Source organism: Peromyscus leucopus, chromosome 2, assembly GCF_004664715.2.
Source record: "Peromyscus leucopus breed LL Stock chromosome 2, UCI_PerLeu_2.1, whole genome shotgun sequence".
In the NCBI taxonomy this organism is placed as follows: Eukaryota; Metazoa; Chordata; class Mammalia; order Rodentia; family Cricetidae; genus Peromyscus; species Peromyscus leucopus.
Window position 1 is genome coordinate 110,865,378 of NC_051064.1, and position 22,001 is coordinate 110,887,378.

General features: G+C 56.3%; 1 protein-coding gene across 12 annotated transcripts in view; it reads left to right on the forward strand.

The window, feature by feature from the left end:
* Positions 1–22,001, forward strand: part of Lrp8 (LDL receptor related protein 8) — a 71,671-nt gene that overhangs the window by 515 nt on the left and 49,155 nt on the right. For all 12 annotated transcript variants that reach the window (XM_028888357.1, XM_028888401.1, XM_028888408.1 and 9 more), the window contains exon 2: positions 317–436. In XM_028888357.1, the coding sequence (XP_028744190.1) occupies positions 317–436 (120 nt within the window). The remainder of the gene's footprint in view (positions 1–316; positions 437–22,001) is intronic.

Here is a 22,001-nt window from a genome sequence, read left to right on the forward strand (position 1 = left end):
TGTGTTGCCCGTGTGCGGGTCTCCCCTCAGGCTGGGTCCGCGTGGATCTGACTTGAGCTGTGTGTGAGGGTGAGTGTGTGTGAAATGCAGAGTATATCCACGGGCCGCAAGCTTGGGTCCGGTCCTGCCGTGCCATCAGTCGGTCCTGAAGCGGAGGAACCCGTGGCATCCGGTCCTACCTCTGGCTTAAGGTGCTTGAAGCCTCGGAGCCCGCCAGTATCTCCTCCTTTCCTACCTATGCCTGCTGGACCTATCGGCAGCCGGGGCTGCACGGTGGGGAGTCGGTGATCCTGCTCACAGCCCCCTCCCCCCACAGGGCCGGTCAAGGAGTGCGAAGAGGACCAGTTTCGGTGTCGGAACGAGCGCTGCATCCCCTCGGTGTGGAGATGCGACGAGGACAACGACTGTTCAGACAACAGCGACGAGGACGACTGCCGTGAGTCGCGGCGATGCGGGGAAGGGGAACCGTGGGGGGCGCCATGCTCCTCTGCGCACGTGGCTGCATCCGTCACGGGGCCACCTGCCCCGGCTCACGGCCTTGTTCCCTGCCGGGTGGCTCTTAGCTGTCGGCGGGAGCCGGGTAGCAGGCGTGTCCTGCCTAGGGTGGAGCCCAGTGCCGCGGGCTGGGGCTGCACGGGCCCGGTACTGTGGGCGGGGACGCGGCAGCGCCTGTACACCGCTAACCTCCACGGATCGGAACCCCAACCTGGGCCCAACTGGGCGCGCTCATTTCAAAGTTCCACGCAGTTCGGGCCGCGAGGGGATCCTTCCCCGCTCGGTTTTATGAATGAATGGACTCCCCGGGGCCCCTGATTGGCTGTGCAAGGACCACCCCATAGGCCCGTGGCCTGAGCGGCCAATCGTGGGGCCGGCGGTGTGCTGTACGGGGCTCGGCTCTAGGCCCTGCCCTGGCCGCACCCCCGGAGCTCATCCGCCGCTTGGTAGGCTCAGGTCCTGGTCACAACCCGCTGCTTTTCTGTCGAGTCACCCTTTAGACAGCAGCGTTCTCCTGCCAGCCCAGCCTGGCTGTGAGTCATGGGGCCACTACCAAGGAGGGGCCCAGGAGGAAGAGTGTGTTTCCTGGAAGCCACCGGAGCAAGGGCAGGGCAGGGAGGCCCTGCGGGAGCCCCGCTGCCTTTGCCCGAGCCTGGCTGGCGTTTGCACACCCTGAGCAGCTGATGCACGTTCCTTCTTGCTGGGAGGGTATTCAGGTGGCTGTGGGGGCTGCAACCGCATTAGCGAGTGTTCGCTGCGGTAAAGGAAAGGAGTTCCTGGTACTGAGAACCCAGACTCAATAGCCACATATACTTAGGAGGCGTTTCAGTTGTCACAGGAGGCCTGCTGTGTGTCTGCCAGCGTTGGGCATACAGGAACAGGCCAGCCCCCCCCCGCACCCCTCACCCCCCAGCGTAGGAGCACGGTGTCAGAGCGGGGAGGGCCAGGAAAGGTAGGCTGACCCGTCACTCCCACTTGGAAGCAGTCTGTTGAGCCCTTGAGGTGTGTTTTTTTATTTAACATTTTTGGGGGGTGGGGTGCATTCAAAAAGCATGCATAGGAAGATAAGAGTACAACTTGTGGGAGTCGATTCTCTCCTACTTTGTGGGGCCTCAAACTCAACATCCCTGCGTTTGACAATGAATGCCTTCACTTGCCTGACCTTAGGACTGGCGGCCCTCACTGAGTTCTTTTGACTGTTGGCCAGTCGGCCTGACAGTTCACTCTGGACTAGCCTTGGCTCCATGACTTGGGCCCGTTGAGCCTGACTGCCTCAGTTTCTCATTTTGCTGCCTTGACTGTTTTGAGGACTAGTGCTGGTGATGTCACTGAGATCAATGAGGCTCCCAAGCGCCGGGTTAACTGCAGCCTGTGGGGTGCCAACCCTCTTCACAGTGGTTTATGTTACAGAAGAAAACCGGTTCCTGGGGTTGAGTTACTTGCTCCAAGTGGCTACTGAGCTGCCAAGTAGAAGCCTGAGCTTAAGCATCTACCAGAGTTCTTAGCCTAAAAAACATGAGAGGGACTCATGCCTGGGAGTTGTTGTGGTTTTCTCAGAGCTGCGCTCAGAGGATAGGGATCAGAAATGGAAACCTTGTATCTTGTCCCCTTGGCTCTTTAAAATCTTTAGTCTTGTGAGTGCGGTTGTGAAGCTTGCCTTGTCTCTCGTTTTATAGATAGAGATACTGGCTCAGAGAGGTGGAGTGATTTGCCCAAGGTCACACAGCACAGGGTGGCAGAATTTATCAAGATCTCTGCCTGCCCTGCCTGTTGGCTTAGGGCATGGACTATGGTAGTGGAGGGTGTGATGTGGATACTAGGGCCTGTTACTCTGCGTAAGGATATGGGCATGATGAGCAGGGGTGGCTGGTAATCTGAGACAGGACTAAGAGAGCTCTGACGCAGTCTGGAAGCTGCTTTGGTTTGAGATGGGTGAGGTGGACTCCTAGGCAGGCGGTGGGCAGAAGTCCATGACGCCAGCGGTCTGGAGTGTCGAGTGTAGCGGCTTCTGGCAGCAGCAGATATTGGTCGCACACTGCTTGACTACTGAGCTTGCTTCCTCAGGCGCCCCGCAGGAAACCTGTCTCTCTGTCCTACCTTAGAACATGGGGAGTCTTCTCACGGGGCTGGCAAGAAGGGGAGGGGAAGGTACTTAGAAATTCTTCCCCACAGACCTGGAGAAATCGGTCAGCAGTTAAGATACTTAATGCTCTTACAGAGGACCAGAGTTCATTCCTAGCATCTACATCTATGTCCAGTGTCTCACAACTCCTGTAACTCCAGCTCCAGGACACACACACACACACACACACACACACACACACATATACTGAGGATACCCTGTTCCAGGCCACCTGCCCAGACACTCTCGATACCTCCCTCTCTGCCGCATCCATAAGGACCCTGGTTGCTCAGTCTCTGCACCCTTCTAGGCTGCAAAATAGGGTAAAGGCAGTGGTTGTAATCTGAAAACAAGGCCAGTGTAGGCACAATGAATCCATACTTCTGGTGTACCCCATAGGGCCGAAGGGAAGGAGGGAGCTGAGACAAGCTTCCTCTAGGAGGCTGCTGCTGAGCTCAGGCCTAGAAGACTCCCTCAAGACTTGTCATTATAAAATAAGTGGCACAGGGCCGGTCCTGGTGGTTCGTGCCTTTAGTCCCAGCACTCTGGAGGCAGAGGCAGGCGGATTTTTATGAGTCGAGGCCAGCCTGGTCTCCATAGCGAGACCCAGTCTCAACAAACAAACACACATGAAAGGTGGCACAGGCCCCATGCAGTAGAGGTCCCCTATGTGCAGAGAGGTCAGGCAGCTTCTCCTTGATGCTGGAACTCACACTGAGCTCTTCTAAGTCTTGATCCTTATCTGCAGGGAAGGCTCTTGGCCCCCAGCTGGCGGGCTAGGGAAGGGAAGCTGACTGGAGCCTCCGTTCCCAGAGTGTCTTCAAAGCAGAGGAAAGGTCTGCCGCCCTAGGGCTCCGGCCAGGGGAAGTTGGGTGGGACTCCTGACTGTGAACTCACGGAGGCCTAGGTTTCCTGTTGCTTCCTGGGGTCTGGGAGCAGAGGTGGGGAGTCTGGTCTCTGGCCAGGCCTTGGCTCCCAGACCCTCAAACACAGCACCTGTTGACACGTGCCAAGCATTTGCCGCCGAGGCCATGTGCATCGCCTGGTGGGCCTCCAGTCTGTGAGATGGTTGACCCTGTGACGTTTGAGTCGTTTCTACCTCGTAGAAGCTCAGAGGTGTCCGGAACAGTTGTGTGTAAGTGAAGTTGCTTCGCTGCATTTAGGCATGCGACCGTGGAGCCTGCACAGGTCACCCCAGGCCATTTCCCATCCTGAGCTGCTGTGTGAGGGTCCTTTCCTCTGACTGCCCCAGCTCCTGGGCTGCTGGGCTGCTTTGTGGGAGACTGGGTCAGGGAGCCCCCTTTCTGTACTCACCCGCCTTCCCCTTGTCTCAGCTAGCTGCCATCACCCATCCGCCCTAGTCTGCGGGGAAGAGCAGGCACAGCCCCGCCTCCCTGGCTTCACCCCGCCAATTGGTCCGGGCCAGGCTCCGGGAATCCCAGAGCTTGCTTGGTGGTGGTCTTATGGATGATAACAGCTTGGCTGCAATGTAGCCCTTGAGTGCAGGCCACACTCCATTCCTCCTTTGGATGGATGACATCATAGGCAGAGAGCAGTTCTCTGAACCTCGGTGTCCTCGTCCGCCCAAGCTGTTCTCCCTGGAAGCACCCTGAGGATGAAGCGGGCACAGGAGCCTCTTTGTCCACCTTTCCTGTCGGGCCCCGTGCCCACTGCCCTCCAGCCTCTTCCTGCCTCTTCCACTGAGCCTGGCCACCATCGCGGCTCCGGTCTCCTTCCTTCTGCTTCTCACCTCCAGGCCTTTAGTGTGCTGTTTATTTCCCTCCCAGGACACCGTTGTTCCCTCACACGCTCCATTTTGTTATCTTGGACGATTCAGGGAAAGGGTCACCTCCTCGAAGAAGTCTTCTCTGCCAGCCACTCGGGCTGAGATAAGATGACTTTGGGAACAATGCTGAAATCTCACCTCTGCATAGCTCCCGATTATATAACCCTAGACCTAGCTGTCCCCTCCTGGTCTAATGGCCCTGGTGACGCTGGTTCCTCCTTCCCAGAGAGGTGGGGTTAAGTGAGATAGTGTGTTTGGTGAGCAGGAGGCAGTTGGCAGTGGCCGTGGATAGCGTGGTGGGAGAAACTAGGCTGAGCACCTCAAAGGCTGCGGCTATTCCAGGACACAAGTTTCAGAAGGCTACAGCAGGGGGTGTGGCTTAGGGGTGTGGCTTCCAGCAGGGGGTGTGGCTTCCAGCAGGGGTGTGGCTTCCATCAGGGGGTGTGGCTTCCAGCAGGGGTGTGGCTTCCAGCAGGGGTGTGGCTTCCAGCAGGGGGTGTGGCTTCCAGCAGGGGTGTGGCTTCCAGCAGGGGGTGTGGCTTCAGACCGTGGATGGTCCAGCCACAGTGGAGGTGGCTCCCAGATGACCTAGAGGTGACAGAAAGTATTTAGAGAAGGGCTAGGGAAGAAATGATTCTAACAGCCCTGGCTGGTCGCTGAGAGTAGTCTGGGGCCGGAAGGGCAGGTCCTGGGTGGCCAGCCTCTTGTTCCTTTCTCCTGGCTGTGTCTGCTACCATTGTTGGCACAGCCTTAATGTGGGCCCAGGTCTGTGCCACTGGTGTGTCCCAACGGGCCTTGGTACTGCTGCTGAAGGCTCCCCCTTGGGCCATGGTGGGCCCTCCTGGGTTAGAGTCCCCTCAGTTTCTGAGGCTGAATCTGGCCCATGGCTGGTGGCTTCCTCCCTCACTGCCTGCAGGCTGCTGACCTGACAGCTTTCCTCCTTGGGGAATTAGGGAGCAGGTGAAGCCACAGGACCCCAGGGACAGAGGAAGAGAGGCCTGGAGTGGAACAAGCACTCTTCAGGGTGTAGTCAGGTGCACGCTCCTGGCCCGAGGGGAATGGTCCTGTCCCCAAGGCCCTTGGTGTTCTAGAAAGTCAGGCTGGGCCCCAACCTCTCTCCGGGGACCTTTCCTCGCACCCTGTCCCCCCTTTAGTCTCTGCCAGCCTCTTGCTGGACCCCAGGGACTCCAGAATAGATACCTCCCTCTGGGGATCTCCAACAACAGAAAATGACTGCCAGCCCCGGGCCCGAGACTGTGTTGAACAGCTTATTTTCTTCAGCTCCTTTGGTCTGTTTTCTTCTTATTCCCGTTTTACAGAGGAACCAGACTCATTGAGAGACTGGTTTGTGGGCAGCATATGGCCTGGGGCTCCGGGATTGGAGCTCCCCATCTAAACACTCCTGCCTCAGTTAGCTCCTCCTCCTCCCTCCCTCCCTCCCCCTTCTAGTCCTCCTCATATTTTCCCCCCTTGAGACATGGTCTCGCTCTGTAGACCAGGCTGGCTTGGAACTCACAGTAATCCTCCTGCCTCAGCCCCCCCTGGGTAGTATGACTACAAGTACAAAAGAGCTTCTTCCTCAGCTCTGTCCACCCTGCTGGGATCAAAGGGTACATTTCCCGGCAATGTCTCCTAGGGTACAAGTTTCTGGCCTGGGGAGTAGGGTTGGGAAGGACCTTCTCGGAGACCCCATCGAGTCCTGCCGACGCAGGCCCCCTCTCCCAGCCTCATGGGCTTCCGTGAGCTGTGCCATTCAGAAAGGAGGACCTGAAGGTGCTGCTGACGGTGACCGAAGGGAGTGTCAGCCCCCTGTCACTGCTTCGCCTGTACTCATGGCTTCCGGACCCCTGCTGTCATCAGGGGTCCGGTCTTAGAAGCAGGGTGCTCAGCTCCCGGGTGGGACCAGGGGAGGAACAGCAGATGTCCCTCCTGCCGCTCTTGCACACTCACCTGCCACACCTCTCTGTTCCTGCTGAGCTGGGGAAAAGGCTGAAAGGCAGACACATGGCTGTCACACCTCAGAGCTTTGGGTTCTGGCACTGGGGACCGTAGGAAAACACTATCCTGGCTGGGCCCTGCCGGGCCTCTCAGGGTGTCTGGCAAGCTTGGTAAAATGATCGTTCTGTGTGTATGGCTTTCTGAGTGCGCTCTCTGCTGGGTCTTACACAAGACTTCCAGCCGAGGCCTGGCAGTGTGACAATTGCATGTCACAGAAGAAAACGCCGAGAGCCAACGTCGCTTGCCCTAAGCCACCTGACTGGTCAGGGGTAGAACTTGCTCCTGGCTGCAGGGTCTGTTGCAGCTGAAAGGAAGAGATCTGTTCTCACGCATCGGTCAAAGCAGTGTGTCCGACTTAGAGGTATACCACAGCCTCTCTTTCCGAGCCTTCTAGACATCTCTGCCAGTCCCTGTCACAGGCTGCACTGGCTCCCTCCTGAACAGTACTAGCCCTGGGATGCCCTTGGCCATCAGCCAGGCCCCCTGCTGGCACCTGTTTTAATCACCAGCCCCTAAGCTCTCCCTCCTGTTACAAACTGTTATGTCACCCACCCTGGGGCTGGAATGGCCCAGGAAATGCCAAGGGCCTCAGGGGAAACCTGCTCAGTTCCAACTCCATGTTTCTCAACACCATGCTGGGCTGGTGGTCTCTGTTCATTGTGGGCCAGTCGAGGACCCACAGCTGGGAAATCTGGGCCCAGGGCACCTTGGGAGTAGAGACTCTGGGGTCCTCTCAGGTCTCTTGAATGTCCTTATGACTAAATCACCCAACATCATCCACCCGGTTTCCATGACTCCTGACTACCTTTGCCTACAACCTTCTGGATTTATTTTACATGTATGAATTTTTGCCTGCATGCATATATGTATATCACACGTGTGCCTGGTGCCTGTGGGGGTCAGAAGAAGTTGTCAGATCCCTTGGAATCGGAGTTATGGATAGTTGTAAGCCATCACGTGGGTGCTGGGAATCAAACCTGGGTCCTTTGCAAGAATAACACATGCTCTTAACTGCCAAGCCACCTCTGTAGCCCCAAACACTGCCTTCTAGAACTCGGCAGGACAAACAGGCCAAAGCCCTCCTGGGAAATGGCATCTGTGGAACCCATGGTGGTGGTCCTACAGTGCCACCCTCCCTGGGACCTTGAGGCTCTAAAGGAAATTCACCCCCATACTCCGCCAGTCACTTGCCACCAGCTCATCACACCCAGTGTCGCCCACGGAGATGCATCTGGGAGGCAGGTGATGGAGTAAGTAAAGTCCCAGTGTCCTGAAGAAGAATTTCAAGCTGAGGGGTCTCACAGGACTTGGGCCGTTACTGGAAATTCTGGAGCTAAAACTTCAGTTAATTCTGTTAATTCATGTATTTGTTTTTCCTCAGGGAAGTGACTTCTTCTGATTATATGAAAGTAATTTTTTAAACAAAAATGAGGTCCTATTATTCAGGTCGTTTTCTCCTCACAACATATATAGTTTTCCATGCCAGTACCACAGCTGCACACTGTTTTAAAGGACTGGATTTTATTACACTGTGAGGATGGCCCATAGCGTGGTGACATACAGTTCTCCTGTGGACGGAGGTGTCTGTAACCCCAGCACTTGGGGGGCTGAGGCAAGAGGATCTTGAATTCTAGGTCAGCCTGGTCTTTGTAGCTAGACTAACTAAAAAGAGAAAAAAACCGAACACAATACACAAAACAAACAAAAAGATAAAGTCCTAGGAAGGACTTGGCTAGCGTGGGTGTTTTTATCATTGACACGCACCTTCCCGTCACAGCAATACACTGCACACCCTAATGGCCCGTGTCCAGCCAGCCCTAAGGACCTCTCTATTCCCTAAGCACAGGGCCACCTTGTCCCAACCTTGCAACAGACAAAGTAGCCATATCGAGGCTACGCAAAGCAGGGATAAAGGACGACTATGCTCCGGCCCCAAGGACACTTACCCACCAAAAAAAAAAAAAACCTAAAAAACAAAAAACTAAAAAACAAAACACAATAGAACCAAACTATTATTGCTTTCTTCTTCTTCTATTTCTTCTTCTTCTTCTTCTTCTTCTTCTTCTTCTTCTTCTTCTTCTTCTTCTTCTTCTTCTTCTTCTTCTTCTTCTTCTTTTCTCCTCCTCCTCCTCCTCCTCCTCCTCCTTCTTCTCCTTCTTCTTTTCTTCTTCTTCTCCTCCTCCTCCTCCTTCTTCTTCTGACACATTAGTAGAACCTGCCTCCCTCTTAGCTTTACAGTGATTATTCTGTCTCTGGCCCACACTGGCTGTACGGCTTGGGCAAGTAGCTTCCTTGTCCCGAACGTCCCCCTTCACTCTTTGGTTCTTGCTTTATGTGCACTGGGCCCTCTGAGGCCAAACTCCTGCCTGGGGCTGGGCTCAGGGCTGGAGCTATCCCCGGGGATGGGAGGCTACCTGAACTAGATTTTGGTCCAGGCCTGGAGAGAGTGGCCGGGCATTTAGACGGCTTGCTGTCCTGCTTCACCTCCTGGTCAGGCTGGATGAAGTTCAGCCATGAAGGGGAGAAGGCCCGCGAAGCGCGGCAGCCCCTCAGACCATCCTGAGACAGCCACCGCGTGAAGGCGTGAAGACCAGTCGGTGAACATCCCCAGCCCCTCCACGGGCACATGATTCCTGCACACTGTCGGGACCGTCCTCCGCCAAGGGCACAGCAGGAGGGCAGGCAGCTGCTGAGAGAGCAGCAGGAGAGATGTAGGTCAGCTGCCCAGAGGGAAGGAGGCGGCTGGACCACAGCAATGCCTCGGCAGCCATCCCCATCCCGACTGCAGTGGGGCCGGGGGCTGCCGCTTCTAGGTCCCCAGGAGCTGGCTCGCCAGGGACCTTGGCTCACAGTGGGGTCCAGGGTGACACGAGGGACATGGCAGCTGATGAGAGGCAGGAAGGTCCCACCAGGCCCAGGTTAAGCCGCCTGGCTGAATAACTGGAGGCAGCTGGGGTGGGCTTTCCTGATGGCCTGAGTCCAAAGACATTCAAGCCAGCCTTCCTCCATCCCCTTCCTAGACCTTGATCTGCCATCTGCTGCCCATCACCCTTAACGCCCAGGGGTTTTTGTTGCTTGTCTGTTTCGGGGAGAGAGAACGTGAAGTTGGGTAAGTAGGGAGAGGAGGAGGACCTGGGGGAGGGGAAAGACTATGATTAAAAAAAAATAGTGTATGAAAAAAGTTGTAATTTTAAAAAGTCCCTTCTTTTGGCCATGGCATACAGTGTGTTTCTGAGGGCAGGAGCAACCAAGAGGGAAGTGACCATTCTGGACAAACCAAGGTGACACTCTTCCTCCTACCCCTGCCAGTGCCAGGGTGGCCCACACCAAGCAGAGGCCCCCCTCCAGGCTGTTGTGGCTGGGGTTCATTTGTAACTGGAGAGGAGCCAGAGGTCTCTGTTCCCCCGCCCGTCCCGTGTCTCTGCAGCCTCAGCCATAGCCTGCGATGCGCTGTCTGGCTCTCCCTGAGGACTGAGGTAGTTACCAGCAGCTGGGGGCCAGGATACAGGCCCATCTTGCTAAATGGCCATTTGGCAGGTCATTGAACCTCTTGCGGGGGGTGTCTCTATTTTTTGCAAGTGGGGCATCTCTAGGCCCTTCTCCGCCTGACTCCTCTAGGGTCCTGTTGTTTTCCCGTGAAATCCAGGCATTCATAGAAGCTGGAGTTAGTTCATCACGGTCAGGTCCTGAGTGTGGGGCTCCAAGGAGCTTCAGGAGACCCAGGCCCAGGGACAGAAGCAGGAGGTGCGAGAGCCAACGGTCGGGACCCCAGGAGCCCTGCCCTTACCCTAAGTGACATGGTCTGAACTGTACACGAAAAGAGGAAACCAGGTTCAAAAGCATGTGGTGTGTGTGTGTGTGTGTGTGTGTGTGTGTGTGTGTGTGGTGTGTATGGTGTGTGTGTGTGGGAGGGGGTGTTCATGCAGAGGCCAGAGGTGGATATTGGTTGTCTTCCTCTATTGCTCGTATTGCCTTAAGTCTGGGTCTCTTAATGAACCTGACTTTCACTGTTTCAGTTAGGCTGGTTGGCTAGTAAGCTCCCGGATCTGTCTGCTCTGCCCCCTAATGCTGGGGTTGAGGGAATGTGCTGCCACGACCAGCTTTTACGTGGACATTGACTGGCCAGCTTTTCCGTGGACATTGACTGGCCAGCTTTTCCGTGGACATTGACTGGCCAGCTTTTACGTGGACATTGGCCAGCTTTTACGTGGACATTGACTGGCCAGCTTTTACGTGGGCATCGGCTCTCGACCAGGCCTTTGAACTTGCACAGCAAGTGAGTGGTCTTACCTCCTGAGCCACCTCCATCCTTCCTTGGAGCTTTTTATGCCCTGTTTACTTTTGCTGAGTTGCCTCGGGTCACTCTTTCATGCCTGTGAGCTAGCCAGAGCAGACTTTGTATTGGCCGCCTGTGAAAGGGCGTTTGTCTCCTCCGCCTGCTGCCTGCCTCACCTCCAGTCTCCCCGGGCAGGGACAGAGCAAACTGGTGCCATCGTGGTTTGTACGGTGTCGGCTAGTCCCGGCCTCAGCCTGGGGTAAGTCCCTTGAACGTGAATCCCAGACTGTCCAGTAATAAGATTAAGTAATTCCTGTCTTGTGGAAAGCACCAGAAACAGTGTGGTCCCATAAGTCAGTCTTTCTTCTGTACCATGGGTGGAGGTCACACAGTGTGGACAGCAGTCATGTGATGTGAGCTCAGCACCTTCTGCCTTTCCTTCCCTCTCCCTGGTCCCCCCCGCCCCCCCCCCCCCCCCCCCCCCCCGCTTCTCTCCCTCTTTGCTCTCTCCTGTCTTTCCCCCCCCCTCCCCGTCTCTCTCTCTTTCTCTCTGACACAGGAAGCTGTACTTTATTGTGACTTGTTGCAGGACCCGAATAAAGCTGTGCCCCCCCCCGGGGGGGGGGAGGTTTTCGTAGACCAATATTTGAGCTCCTGTGGGCAGCATTTGAACTTCAGCCCCAGCGCATCTCCAGGCCCGGCTAGCAGTCTCTGCTTAGCTCATGGCCAGTTGGGAGCCCAGATGTGAAAATCCTCCTCAAGGCTTCACCTCACCAGCGAGGCCAAGTCCAACCCTCAACACTTTGTAGCTGAGCCACTCTGGGCAAGTGGCCTGGCTTCTCTGCACACTCAGCTGTCCTGAGTGGAGCCATCACGAACTCCCTCTGGGTGACAGTGAATTTCAGAGAAGCAGCAGCCACAGGACGATCCTTGACATCCTCTCAGCCTGTCTTCATCCTGTACCACACTGTTGAAGGGTGGGAAGAGCCAGGGACCCCAGAAAGATTCTTCAGTACCCCTCATTCCTGTGGCCCCGGGCTGGAACTTACTGGCCCAGTTTAATTAGAGTGAGTCCTTCCAGGAACCTTGTCAAGAAATGAGCACAGGGCCTCAGGGACCTGTGGGGTGGTGTGCAGAGGAGGCTCCATGCCCCTGGATGTGCCCAGGAAGGGAAGGACACTGGGCCCTCCCTGTAGAGAGGACACAGGCCTGTGACAGACAGGGCCAGAGGACTGCCTACCTCCATCCTCGGTCCCCTGCCCTGCCCCAGCATTCTCCCTTTGGGGATGGGGAGGCCTGAAGGGAGAGGCTTGATCTGTTCTCTTCTGCGCACCGCTGGAGGCCTGTATACGTGGCCTTACAGAGATGCCCGTCCAAGTCCCGAGGCACCGCATCAGCAAGCTTCGGCCGCTGGGTAGTGAAGCAGCCTCCGGTCAACACTCCAGGAACCTCTCAGCAGCCAGGGTCAGGGTCTAGCACCACCTGGGACCGGGAACCCCCCGACTGCCCACTACTCTATGACACCTCTCCAGTCAGTCCAGCCGGCCTGCCTTCTGGTTCCAGCTGTTTACAGAGACTGTTCCTGCCTCACTCAAGGCCGCTCTGGATCCCTTCCTGTCATGGCTCCTGTACAGGGAGGCTCATCCTCCTTGGGGGTCTCTCTCTCTCTCTGACCTCCGTGTGGAGCCCACAGGCTGCACATTCTCAGGTGCTGTTGGCGATGCCTGCCTACTGTCATGTGACTGATGTCTCGGGGCTTTGGGAAGTGAAAGGTGATGACAGATGTGCCCAGAGGCCAAGGTGACGACACTCTTCCAAATAGCTTCCTGAGCGGCAGTGCCTAGGTCTGTGATGGCCGTGGCCCAGCAGTGTGGGGCTCTGGCTGGAACTCTCTGTTCCCTGTGCCCTCACATGTTGTGGTCCCCAAGGTCCTTCTCCCTGCCTGTCACCTGTCAGTCCACCACCTCCCATCGCCTCACCCTCTCAGACCCCATGGTAATTAATACAAGGCAGCGCTCCCCTGAAGTCGGTCTTCTGCCTCCTGCCTGACCTCTGCCGTGGCACTCTGAAGAGACAAGGCTACCCCCCTCCTTGCCTGCCCTTCCAGGTGGCAGTCTCCTCGGTCACAACCTAACATGCTTCTGTCTCCTCTGCAGCCTCAGTCTCCGCCCCCAACCCTGGACTGACCTCCAGCCATCCCCCAGGGAACAGTTCTTCCCTCTCTCCAGGGCAGCCCAACCCTACTTTACCTGTAGGGCCACCATCCCCAGGGCGCTTCCTCTCCTCCGTCACACTTCTCCCCGCCCAGGTCTCTCTCTATTTCTGTCCCTGTCACTCTGTCCTGTGAGTCCGATAAGAGTCTGTGGTTCCGATGTAGATGTGCCTTGGGGGCAGGGGGCAGAGGAGGATGCCTGTGCTGGAGGGAGAGGTGGAGGAAGTGGAAGGTGACCCTGGGCCTGGCATGCTCTCTACCTCTTACAGTGTGCCAGCTCCCTTGGCCAAGTCAGGGGATGGGCACAGGATTCCGAAAGTTCCAGGGAGGCATGAGGGGGGTTGGAGCCCTGGATCCCTCCGTCCAGTGTCCCTCTAGGTTGGTTATGTGTCTGGGGCACTACCCCAGGATCACTGGCCCGTTTCAATGTGTTTTCAAGGAGCCTTAGCTTCTGCCACTATGAAGGGGTGGAGGAGCAAGTGTCCTCCCCCTGTGTGTTGTGGCTGGGGTCACACCAGAGCGTCCCCTCCACAGGGACTTTCACAGGTGGGGCCAGCAGGGGGCTTGCTTTGCCATTGACAGTTATGTTTGCTTATTGCTCGCCATTGCCAAGTGCTACCCCACACAAGGATGACTCACTTGTCCTGTTCTGCTCAGAGCCGCCCCAGGATTAAAAGTAGAAGCCTCACATCTCAGGAAGCCCTCTTTGGTCCCCTGGGGCAGCCTTCCTGCACCCCACAAGCCCTGGCTGCTGCTCCCCACCCCCTGCAGCAGGGCTTCCCCAGGCACTTGGGGAGCCAGCTGGGCATGGCTCACTTGAAAGCCAAAATGCTGGTCTCGAGAGAAGCAGCCTGGGCTGAGCATCCTGGGTGCTCTGTAGAGGTCAGGACGCCGGCCACTGATCTGCCTCCAGCACGGCGTAGGATGGCTTTTTGGGTACCTACCCTCTCCCTGCTCACCTCTCACAATGATGGGTCTGCTTGTGATCCTGTTGCTATTGGTACTCTGCAGGACATTTATCCATCTGAGTCCCGCTGTGACCCCGTAACTCCCAGAAGAAGGCAGTACTGAAACCCTAGAAAATGTCAAAGACACTGGCCATGTGTCTCCTGTGAGGTTTCCATGTGTGGTCTTGAAGCTCATGATAGCCCTCGGAAGGTGGTCTGGAAAGAAATTACTAGACCCATTGCACAGGTGGGAACACTGAGCTCTCAATCCCATCCTTCCTGGGTGGCTGGGGAGAAGGGAGGACACGTGGGTGGCCATGCTGTGGTCATGGTGGCTGTAAGAGGTGTTGCTGGGTAGCCTGTCCTCACCCTCTCTGGATGCCCACTCTGTCAGATGTCCTCATCTGTAGGGATCATGGAGACAGATGGAAGAGGAGGGGGAGACGCAGGAGGGGGGGAGAGGGGAGGGAGGGCTAGGAAGGCGGGGGGAGGGGAGGGGGTCCATGGAGCACTGCTCCTTCTTCCCTGGTTCTCACAGTTTGTCTGCACTGATTCCTGACAGATGGAGGGAGGGGAGAGTTGGTGCCAAGAGGCTGTCACCGCAGGCGGGCAGAGCTGGGGGAGGGTGCTTTGTGCCCGTGGTTTGTGTAGGGAGGGGAAGCAGCTGGTGGTCTGGCTGCCTGGCCTCCTCAGAGCCTGTTCCCCAGGAACTTGGGGGTGGGTTGCGCGTGGATGTTGTGGGGGCAGGAAAGTGGGCAAGGGGTGAGCCTGCCACCTGCCTCGACTGGCTGTGTCTTGCCCCTGCCCACCGAGGACAGATGCTGCTCCCTTTCACTGTGCATTGGGGGGCGGGCAGGGACTCTGGGGGCTGGGACTGAGCTGTGGTCGAGGAAGGGCCTGGGGACAGGAGGCCTGTGGCTCACAGAGCGCATTGGGGGCTCAAGCAGGGTGCCTTCTGGGCCAGAGCTTAACACCGCCTGTGTGCGCTGTTCTGGGATTCCCCGAGCTGCTTTCCTGCTGGAGGCCCCTTGCACAAGAGTGGACAGTCCTGGCCAAAGGTTGTCACAGTTCTTTAAGGTAGTTTCAACAGGCAAGAGTGGATCTCCCCTCTCTCCCAACCCCCAGTGGCCACACAGGGTCCAGTGAGCGCTTATTGGTTGGGTGGGTAGGTGGGTGGGTGGATGGACGGATTCTTTGCTTGTTACAGTTTCTGAGACAGAGCCTCGCTCCTTCATAATGCAGTTCTCAGCTCTCAAAGTTCTGTCCCAGAGGTCCCAGCCTTTCTCAGGGTCCATTGGGCCCTTTGGCTTGTCTTGCTTACTTAGAGCGTTTCTATGAGTCTAGAGACTCCCTTGAGCCTGCCCAGTCTCTTAGCCACCCTGGCAGGGTTGGATCTCCAGTTGTTGGCGGTGGTCTCCACTGAGCCCTCACCCTTGTGCCTTGTGGAGCGCACCCTGCCTTTACCTCTTCTTCACAGAGGAGAAGCCTGAGGTGGAAAGGGATGAGTGATTTCCTGGGGTGTGCATCAAAGCGGCGGCGTGGGGCGGGGAGGGGACGTCCCGAGCAGGGTTAGGTGTGCTGGGGCTTGTTGAGGGCCCCTGGCCTCACAAGGGCTCCCAGTGCTTCTGTGGAGGCAGACGCTGTTCGAGCCCCACCCTATACCCAGGCAGGTCTTTGGCACCAAGTTCCTGCTGAGTAGTTCTTCACTGTGAACTGAGGACTTAGGGCCCAGGGCCCAGGGTCCCTCCTGCCTCTGGAGCCAAAGTATGGTCCAATTTGGGATGGAGCCCAAGGCCCCTAAACTGCAAGTAACCCAAGATGTATGCAGAGCTGGAGACCCTGGGCCTCTTTCTTGAGCATGGGCATCTTCTCATTAATATTAATAGTGGCAGTCATTAATGATAAATTACAGTGTGCCTCCCTCATGCCAGGTCTCTGCTGGTGTCCTGAGGACAGCCAGGACGAATGGAAGATGGTGTCAGTCTTGAGAGCAAGGGATTCCCACCACGGCTGTCCCTTCCCCAGAGCCTGACACGGGTTGGGTACTTGGGGTGGTGAGAGCCGAGGTAAGCCTCAGTGGGTGGAAAACCGGCCCCTGGGCCACGCTAGTTGGAGGCCCACTCCCTGTTCATGGGCACATTCTCCTTCCACACATCATTTACAAAGTCATCCACAAACACTGGGGCCAGGCCTGGGCTCAACCCAGGGGAGCCCCAGGGCCTAACCTTTTCCCCACAAACTTTGCTAGCTCTTTGGAGTCTTGAAGGGGCTCCTTTCAATGCGTGTAATGGATGGCAGGGGTCCCTCACTCCACCCGTACTGGGGCCCCCTCTGCCATAGTCCCACAGCATGAGGGCCACCTCTCTCTTAGTGTCAAGGTGTCCTGTCTGCCCATTAGGGACATGGTGGTCCCCACCTTAGAGAACTGAGAACTGACGGGCACAGTGTACAGTGGCTACTTAGTGGCCTTACTCCGTGAGGCAGAGGAAGGTGGGGAAACTCACCTACGCTCACATGGCGTGTGATCAGTTAGAGGGTTCAGAGCCGGGGGTCTGGCTCTCAGGGGGCAGTGTGAGAGCCCTATTGGAAATGGATGTTCGAGGTTTCTGGCATCCTGAACGGATAGGTTCTCTCTCTCTCTCTCTCTCTCCCATAAGACCCCAAGCCCCAATCCTGTGTTAGAGGTAGTTCCCATGTTGCCCATCAGTATCTCTGAGAGCCCCTGCTGAGCCTCCCCGCTCCCACGGGAGAGAGCAGGCAGGGGCTTGGGGACAGGATATGGGGGGTTTCCCCACTCAGGTTGAGATGTGTCACAACATTAACGTTAATTAAGCCTTGTTAATTCAGCCCCGCGCTTCCGCAGAGCTCCTGACAGCAGATTACTCATAAGTGAGGCGGTAAATTTACTACGAGCGTTTCCCAAACATGCAGAAGCAAAGACCACATTGGGAAAGGCCTGGAGGGCGAATGATGCTCAGGTCTCACTTGCCCGCAGTACCCTCCCCCATCCTCATGGCCTGGGCAATGGTTAGGGGTGGGGGTGGGATAGAGGGTGAGGGGTTGGCTCCCTGGAAGACCTAGGTCTGCTGACTGCTTCCGGTTGACTGCCACGCTGGATTGTCGAAGCTCAGGGCTGGGGGCTTGCCGGTCCCTCGGCTCTGCCTCACTCCTGTTTCACAGCAGACTGCTTTGCATGAACACATTCTCTGCAGTGTGCTCCCATGGAAGAAGACATGCTCTGCACATCGCAGGACTCAGCAGAGACAGCTTCGGATCTGCCCATAGGCCTCCAGCTCACCTCAGTGCTGGCAAACATCTTCACATTGCAGTGCAGTCTGAGGGACCTCCCCACCCCGCTACAAACACAGAGCTCCTTGTGGCCAGATGACAGTGCAGGAATGCCACAGTGGAGTCGTTCCCGATCCTGAGGTAGAGGGGCAGATGGCCCCTGCTCCCTTGTTAGCAAGGTGAGGGGTGGGGCCTCTGCTAGGTACGATGTGCCCCCCTTCCCTAAGTCCCGCCATCTTCCTTGGCCTCTGGCTGGGCCATGCCTGAGACATTTGGAACAAATCCAGGCCTTGGGTACCCAGATTTTTTTTTTTTAATTAATTAGAGCATTAAATGGTAGCCCAGTGGGAGAATCCCACCATCTGGCTGTCACAGGAGAGGCAGGCAGATCTCGGCATATTTCTCGGCAGTGTGCAAGCATCATGGGAAGCCACCTGTGTGTGTGTGGGTATGTGGCCTGTGTGCTGCAGCATGTACACGGTGTGGCATGTGTGTCTCAGTAGGTCTGGTATGTGGGGCATATATGAGTGTAAATGTGGGTGAGTAGATCTGCACATGCATGCTTGTGCGCCGGGTGCCATGCCTGAGGGCTTGCATGTCCATTTGACCACACTTCCCTGTGTGTGGTCTAGTCTCTGGCCTGGCTTGGGGCAGAGTGAGACAGGCTGGGCTATGTGCCCAGTGGGCCTCTTGAGCCTTCCTGGCAGAGGTGGTGGTCACAGACTGTCTGGGCAGAAGGCAGGATGGAGATAGGGTTGGCAGGTATACGCTGGCATTGGGAAGGGGGCAGGAACCCTTGTGCTTTGTGTGACAGATGGGGGAAGCCGGGCCTGTCCATGCACAGAGCCGGGGTGGAGGGACAGGACCAATCCCTGGGCGCCCCATGTGACGCTTTTTCTGCTCCACTAGCCTATTGCCCTGGCCAGCAGTGTGTGCCTTAGGCATCTTTTATGCTGTCAGATTTTCATGGTGGCTCTGAGAGGTTCCTCCGAGAACCACTCTGACTTCCCAGGACTGACCAGGATCAGGTTCAGAGCTCCCACTGCAGTCCTGGGTTCTCGTTCCCTAGAGGAGGCCCCTTGAGCTGCTGGGGAACACTGGGCCTAGCAGGTCCACTCGTTTGCTGTGTGACCGAGGCCCATTTTTGTCCCACTCTAAACTTCACAGGGTAGTTGTAAGAATTAAGGAAGGACTGGAGAGGTGGTTCAGTTAGAAGAGTGTTTGCCTAGCACACACAAGGCCCGGGGTTCAATCCCCAGCATGGTATAAACCAGTCATGGTAGTGGAGGATCAGAAATCCAGGATTATCCTTGGCTACATAGTAAGTTAAGGCCAGCCTGAGCAACAACATGACCTGCTACCCTGTCTCCAAAATAAATAGACAAATAAATAATGTAGCTCAGTGGTAAAGCACTTACCTAGCATACGGGAGGCCTTAGGTTCAATTCTGAGCGCCAAACTAAGTGAGGAGCTGTATGTAACAGGCTCTGTACACCTAAAGGAGCAATGAGGTGGCCACCACTCCATTGTCAGGACCAAGTCTCAGCCCATGTTCCTCATCTAAGAGTAAAGGATATATGCCATGCCAGGTAACCTGCCTGAGGCCACACAGCCAGTGAGGGACAGACAGGATTTAAGCCCTGGGTCCCTTAACCTGCTCCTGGCAGGAGGAAAACCACAATAGGCAGTAGACTAGACTCTCTCAAACTTCTGTGCCAGGAGGAACTGGTCACTTGAAAGGAAGACCAAGGGGAATGAATTTGTTCTGGAGTGACAGACGGTAGGGTAGACTGCTTCACCTCCATGCAAGCCCCGTGGCCATTTTACCGGGGGAATGTGCTGGCCCAGGGCAGGTGGTGTCTTCACCTTCCATAAGGAGCACCGAGAGAGGGTGGCGTAACTGAGGTGTGGTCCAGAAGGTCTGTGAGCAGGGAGGCTGTGCCGGGCACTCACGGGGAGGCTGTGCCGGGCATCTGGCCCTCCTGCCTGCCTCTCCTCCCCTCCTCAGCCTGTGTCCTGCTCAGCTCTTGCAGATCTCCTCTGCTGTAGCCGCTGGTCACTAACTTTACCTTTGCTCCTTGCCCCCTGGCTAGCTTCAGATGAATGGGTGGGCCGTCCCCCAGGACCAGTGCTCTGAGGCAAGGCCCTGCTGAGGTCTTCCCTAACTGTGGGCTTCATCAGTCCCTGGCAGGTGCCTGGCACGTACTCTCTTGTTGAGACAGGAGTTGAGTGAAGCTGGTCCTCCCAGATGCTCCACGTGGGACTGAAGGTGAGGGCCACAGAGGGCAGGACAAGGGAGGCCATGGCAGTCTCTGCACCCAGCTCTCCTGGAGTGAACCTGGGGATCCCCTCTACCCTGAGCTCTTGCCAAGCAGACCGGTGGCTACGCGTGGGCCTGCCTCCCCACCCTACCCCACCCCCTGTTTTGGCCTAGCTGTCTCCCAGGTAACAGGGAATTTTCCCTCATTCCCATCATTAGGGGGCCAGGGCAAACAAACAGGCCTAATCCAGATGAGCCTTGGGCCACAATCACACTCCTCTGGGTTTTCTTTTTATTTCTAGCAATTTTGAGAAGCTTGAAGTCATTGGTATTCCACACAGGTTAACACAGCCACTGCCTCCTCGGTATTATGCCTTAATTTTCTTTATCGCATAGCAAGTTGGAATGAATCGCCTGCTCCTGCCTTTTTCCCACCGAAACCTATTACGAGCCTGTCTGATGGTTAAAGTCATTTCGTGGCAGCTCTTGGCTCCTTGCCACTTCCCTGAGAATCTTTCTGACCAGAGCCAAAGAACAAGGAGGGTGAAGAATCCATTTGTACAAAGTGGGGGTCTCCCGTTGAGAACTTATTTCCCTCCCTGTTCAGGGGGGACAGCATTCAGCCTCTTGCCTGCACAGACTGGCCATATGTCAGCAGTGGGAACGGGATTCCTGTGCCTGTGGTGGGGGAGGGGTGGCTGTGCCTGCTGACTTCTGGCACCTGCGTTAGATCCCATGACAGGAGTTTCTGGGGTTCTGCAGTTTGCCAGTGAGCGTCTCTGATGGCTGCATTGGAAAGTTTCTGTGACTAGTGGCCCAGAACTAGTGGGCCTTAGTAGTGTAATTTTGTGTCTTGAGATATGGAGAGTTGGATCTGTGGTCCTGTGGCTCCTGTGTGTGTGTGTGTGTGTGTGTGTGTGTGTGTGTGTGTGTGTGTGTGTGATAGAGACAGAGACAGAGATGGACAGAGACAGAGAGACAGTGAGAGAGACAGAGAGACAGAGACTGAGACACATAGGAGAGAGAGGAGAGGAGAGGGGTGGGGTGGGGAGAGTGAACATGTGCATGTATGTACGTGCACGGGTCTCTCACTGAATGGCACTGAACCCAGAGTTCCCTATTTGGCTAGACTGGCTGGCCAGAGAGTTCTGGGGTTCTACCCATCCCCCCTTCCCTCCTCTCAGAGTTCTGACTTTTTTTTTAATGCGGGTACTAGGGGCACGAGGTCAGGCCCTCAGGCTTGCACAGCGGACACTTTATCCACTGAGCCGTCTCCCCACACTGTCCCCGATCGATCTCTTCAGCTGCAGTTAGTCCTTCCGTGTCGGGTCTTGTGAAGGAGAAATTGCTTTGCCTGAGGAAGGCCACTTCAGGTCGGCCCCAGCTTCTCTAGCATCATTTCCATGTTCATAAAGTTGAGGATTGGGCCAGGTAGCCTCCAAGGCCCAAGGTCCAGGCCAGTCCTGCTGGACTGTAGCGTCCCATGTGGCCTGGTCTCCGTCTAGCACCTCATGGGACCTGAGGCACGTATGTCTCTTGTCTACCCGAGCCCTCAGCCATTCCAAAGGGAAGGCAGCCTGGCTCTCTCTCCCTGAAGTCCCAGCAGGAAAGTGGTGATGGGGAAAAGCCTTGGTGGGACTGTCTGGTCCACTACATGGTGTCAACATCCTTACCTCCCTGGAGTCTCACCACCCCGAATTGTTAGCCCCATGTTCTAGACAGGAAAACTGACGACAATTGTATAGCCCCTTGTCTGGGTCACGGTGGCCGGCACAGCTGTGGCTGGAGAGTCGTACTGGACCCAAGAGGCCTGCGATTTGCCAACGTGTATGTGGGACCTCAGTGAGAGGTCTGTCCTAACCCAGGCCACCCCTTTCTCAGAGGTGCACCCGAAGTCTTCCTTTTCGGGCGGCCTCCCCTCTCCTGCTCCTTCCTCTCCGATACTGCGCTTGTCTGCAGAAAGGGGGCTTTTGAGACTGCCTGGCTCCTGTCCTAAAGCTGGTCCAGAGAGGGGAGGTGAGAGTCCTCTGCTGCTATTACTTAAAAAAAAAGACGGGAGTTTTACTACGTAGCCCCCGGCTGGCTTTGAGATCCACCCACCTGTCTCCTGAGGGCTGTGATTAAAGGCGTATGCCATCATGCCCAGCCTACCACCCTTGCTTCTAATCAAGACCTTGTCTTGTCCCACTGTGGATTGTGGCAATTCCTCTGGAGTCTTTGTTCCCTCAGCTTGGCATAAACTGTGTAGGAAAGTCTGCCTCAGTGCATTTCCTTCGAGCTCAGCTGCATTTCCCACTCAGCCTCCATGTCCCCGAAACAACCCCCCATGGTTCCCAGCTCTGAGCTGAGTTCCTCAGCTGTTCCTGCCTTCAGGGCCCATGGCTCCATCCTTTGGGCACCTACCTGAACCCTGGGCTCAGCTGACCTGGCCACCCTAACCAACACCTGCCCTGCCTTCTGGAAGCTGGTGCTGACATGCTGGCCTCACAGCTGGAGAGGACCCCCCACCTGTCCCTTCCAATCTCACCTCTAGGCACCTGAAGCAGGCCCTTAAATTGGGCTCATGGACACACTGCCTCTTTTCTCTTAGGAGGAGGAAACTGAACCACAGGAGGGT